At 36.8% G+C, this 4043-nt stretch overlaps 1 protein-coding gene across 9 annotated transcripts; it reads left to right on the top strand.

Annotated features, from left to right (window-relative positions):
• Nucleotides 1-1824: 1824 nt before the first annotated feature.
• LOC133315088 (CBL-interacting serine/threonine-protein kinase 12-like) lies at nucleotides 1825-3710 on the top strand. Of its 9 annotated transcripts, none has more exons than XM_061516651.1 (2): nucleotides 1825-2803; nucleotides 2954-3710. In XM_061516651.1, the coding sequence occupies exons 1-2, from the start codon at nucleotides 1932-1934 to the stop codon at nucleotides 3411-3413; spliced, it is 1332 nt and encodes a 443-aa protein (XP_061372635.1). In that variant the 5' UTR covers nucleotides 1825-1931; the 3' UTR covers nucleotides 3414-3710. The 9 variants fall into 9 exon arrangements, with proteins under 9 accessions (XP_061372635.1, XP_061372631.1, XP_061372634.1 ...); XM_061516647.1 differs by having other exon boundaries at nucleotides 1825-2814; nucleotides 2884-3710; XM_061516650.1 differs by having other exon boundaries at nucleotides 1825-2825; nucleotides 2916-3710.
• Nucleotides 3711-4043: the final 333 nt, after the last annotated feature.

The raw sequence follows: 4043 nt of genomic DNA, 5'->3' as shown, positions 1-4043 counted from the left end.
AGATTATATATATATATATATATATATATATATATATATATATATATATATATATAGGCAAGATCCTTTGACACCGGTGTCAAAGGAAAAGTTTGACACCGGTGTCAAAGGAAAAGTTTGACACCTCATCTGAGAGCCGTTAGATTAAAAAAAATCAATGGTGTCACATGCTTACAAATCAGAATCGTTGATTTTTTTTAATCTAACGGCTCTCAGATGAGGTGTCAAACTTTTTTTTTGACACCAGTGTCAAAGGATCCTGTCTCATATATATATATATATAATACAAAATATAATATACAAAAATGGACAAAACCCACACCTGCTGTCATCATTTTTGTTCCTTCTCTAAACCTAAGTCCCTAATCTTCTCACATCCCTGCCATTTTATATTGTTAGGTTGTGCTGGCTCTGTTTGGTTCAAATATCTTACCCACTTGGTAGCAAGTGGTTCTGATTGTTTCTTGTTGTTGATGCAAATTTGTTGTAAAGAAAATTTGAAACTAAAATATTTTGCTTTTATTTCTCATTTTGTAACCCTTTTTATTTAAGCTTGTGGAAGCCACATAGTTATGCATTAATACTACAGGGCCATTTAAATAGACTGAAAACGAGCCAACCCGCGAGCCAATTTTTGAGCCAACTCGCGAGCTATTTTTTCAAGCCAACCTACGAGCCATATTTTTGAGCCAACCCGTGAGCCAACCCTAACCCGACTCGGGTCGGGTTGCGTTGAGTTTTCTGGCTTCTGGGAGCCATTATTTGGGTGGCTTCTGGGAGATTTAGTCGACTAAATCTCCCTATGTAGTCGACTAAATCTCCCAACAGACAACAAAGGAAAACAAGTCATTATGATTTTTTAATCGATTAAGTAGGGAGATTTAGTCGACTAAATCTCTCAACAACCATTTAGTCGATTAAAAATTCAAGTTAGTCAATTAAAGAGGGGCAGATTGGTAGATAATTTCGAATCAAGGGCAAAATGATTATTAATTAATTAATAAGGGGCAAAAGGGTGAAAAAGCCGTCATTTATTAATATTTTAGAATAATTTGGTATTTTTTAAACATTGTTTTCGGTGTGGTTAACTGAACAATAGAAATTAATTGAATTAGCTACTTTGAGTCTTCTTAAATAGTAAAATGGAATAAAAACTCTTAAATTTGATTCATGCGTGATTTACTTTTAATTTTTAAAAATGGCAAAAACAATCTTCATATTTTATTACTGAATTTGATATTGTTCAGAGTTTGATTTTTGTACCAATATCTTTCTTTTATATCATTGGGACCCACCTGATTATATCTACATGAAAAAAACTCTCTTGTGATGTGATAGGAGGAAATGAAACCTCAATAATATAATAGTGTAAGAAAATTTATCTCGATAATATATTAAAATTAAATATAAATTTGTGTATACATTATTTTTGTTTTCTCGAGTCATGATCAAATTTTATTAATAAAATAATTGAGTGGAGACAGTTTCTTTTTCTTGAGTCACCCATCATTACCGTCTTACCGAATCTTATAGTGCCAGGGAATCTAATTCAGCTCCATTGTTATTTTTATTATTTCATACTATACATTTTTCTTTAATTAAGCGAAATGGTTGGTGGTGACATGGTGAAGTAATAATTTACTCATTAAAAAATAGAAAAGAAACATAAGAAACTTCACCTGTACTGTACGTGACCTTGAATCAATGATTAAATACGACACAAAAAATCTACCCAATAAAAATTAAAAAAAATATTAAAAATAGTTAAAAACAACGAATGTGAATTATTTATTTCATACATGTATACACAATCCAACACTATACTCCATAGCTTGCACAACATCAATGGAGGCTTATCACTAGAAAAAAAAAAAAAAAAAAAAAACTCCATTGTTGTTTTTTACAAGGACAAGGTTCCATATTCTTCATCCATGGCAGGGGTGGTTCCCAAGAAGGCTAACAGTAACACCACCACCACCACCACCAACCCAGTTAACAAGAAGGAAAACACGAATCTTCTGTTGGGTCGGTTCGAGATTGGGAAGCTCCTCGGCCATGGAACCTTCGCCAAGGTCCACCATGCTCGGAACATCAAAACCGGTGAAGGGGTAGCCATAAAGATCATAGACAAAGAGAAGATCCTAAAGGGTGGCTTGATGTCACACATAAAGCGCGAGATCTCCATCCTCCGCCGTGTCCGCCATCCCAACATCGTGCAACTCTTCGAGGTGATGGCCACAAAGACAAAGATCTACTTCGTGATGGAGTATGTCCGTGGCGGCGAGCTCTTCAACAAGGTTGCCAAAGGAAGGTTGAAAGAACAAGTTGCAAGGAAGTACTTTCAACAGTTAGTTTCTGCCGTTGAGTTTTGCCACGCGAGAGGAGTGTTCCATAGGGATCTCAAGCCTGAAAATTTGTTACTTGACGAGAATGGTAACCTTAAAGTGTCCGATTTTGGTCTCAGTGCTGTGTCTGATCAAATTAGGCAAGATGGGTTGTTCCACACTTTTTGTGGAACACCTGCTTATGTTGCTCCTGAGGTTTTGGCTAGGAAAGGGTACGATGGTGCAAAGGTTGATATTTGGTCTTGTGGTGTTGTTTTGTTTGTTTTGATGGCTGGTTATTTGCCTTTCCATGACCACAATGTTATGGCCATGTACAAGAAGATTTACAAGGGTGAATTCAGGTGTCCTAGGTGGTTCTCTCCTGAACTCTCTGCACTTCTCAGAAGGCTTCTTGATACCAAACCCGAAACCAGGATTTCCATTCCGGAGATTATGGAGAACCGGTGGTTCAAGAAAGGGTTCAAGCAAATAAAGTTTTATGTTGAGGATGATAGAGTTTGTGGTATTGATGATAAGGTGAACATTGATGATGATGATGATGTATCATCTGTATCAGAATCTGACTCAGAGGTTGAGTATAAAAGGAGGAATAATGCTTCACTTCCAAGGCCTGCAAGCTTGAATGCATTTGATATCATATCATTTTCTCCGGGTTTTGATCTTTCTGGGTTGTTTGAGGAAAAGGGTGATGAGGCGAGGTTTGTGTCTGGTGCCCCAGTGTCCAAGATTATATCAAAATTGGAGGAAATTGCTCAGTTGGTTAGCTTTACGGTAAGGAAAAAAGACTGCAGGGTGAGTTTGGAGGGTTCTAGAGAAGGTGTAAAGGGGCCATTGACGATTGCTGCTGAGATATTTGAATTAACACCTTCTTTGGTGGTAGTGGAGGTGAAGAAAAAAGGAGGGGATAGAGCAGAATATGAGAAATTTTGTAACTCTGAATTGAAACCTGCGTTGCAGAATTTGATGATGGAGGAATCCGCAACTTCTTCACGCCCACCTACACCCACTGAATTACCTCTTTCTGACTCTCCGCTGGACATACCTTCAGATACTGAATCTTTGTACTAAGACACCTGAAAATTTACAGAATAAGGGAAAAGGGTGTTACGTTTTTGTTTTTATTATTTTGTATAGGTAGTGTATGGTAAATTTTCTTTTTCCCTTTTTTCCCAGGATTGTCCTGCTTTTTTTAGGTTTGCTCCTTGTCTGGAGCATTAGATGCTACTGTATTTGTATGTCTAATTGCTGTAAGAAGAAGGCTAATTTAATTTAAATATAGTAATGGAGTGTGCATGTTCACATGTTTGGCACATTGTTGTGTAACTGTAATGTATATATTTTCATCCTTTATTGCAAGTGATGAGAAAATAAGAATGCAATATCTTGATAATCCATCATGTGTTGGGCTTTGGGTTTCTAGTGCTTCATATTACATCCATGTATTTATCATCTTAATTAGGAGTTGGCATTTGGAGGAAGCCATCCCAACATGAACTTATCATTCCATGCCCTTTTAGATTGGTCTAAAAGAGAGTAACTTTCCAAGCATTAATCAGCATGCCCCAACTGCAATCTGTTAACTGAGTATATATAACCAAAATCAAGTTCAGAAATCAGACCCTTTTCTCCCACCAGTTACAGATCGATGGGAAGGGGAAGGGGAAGGGGAAGGGGAATGAAAGTCTTTTTCTAACGTGA

This window comes from Gastrolobium bilobum, unplaced genomic scaffold (assembly GCF_033153095.1).
Source record: "Gastrolobium bilobum isolate Gb01-03AN ecotype WA unplaced genomic scaffold, APGP_CSIRO_Gbil_v1 utg3760, whole genome shotgun sequence".
In the NCBI taxonomy this organism is placed as follows: Eukaryota; Viridiplantae; Streptophyta; class Magnoliopsida; order Fabales; family Fabaceae; genus Gastrolobium; species Gastrolobium bilobum.
The sequence above is the reverse complement of the archived record's forward strand: the minus strand, read 5'-3'. Positions and strand labels throughout refer to the sequence as shown.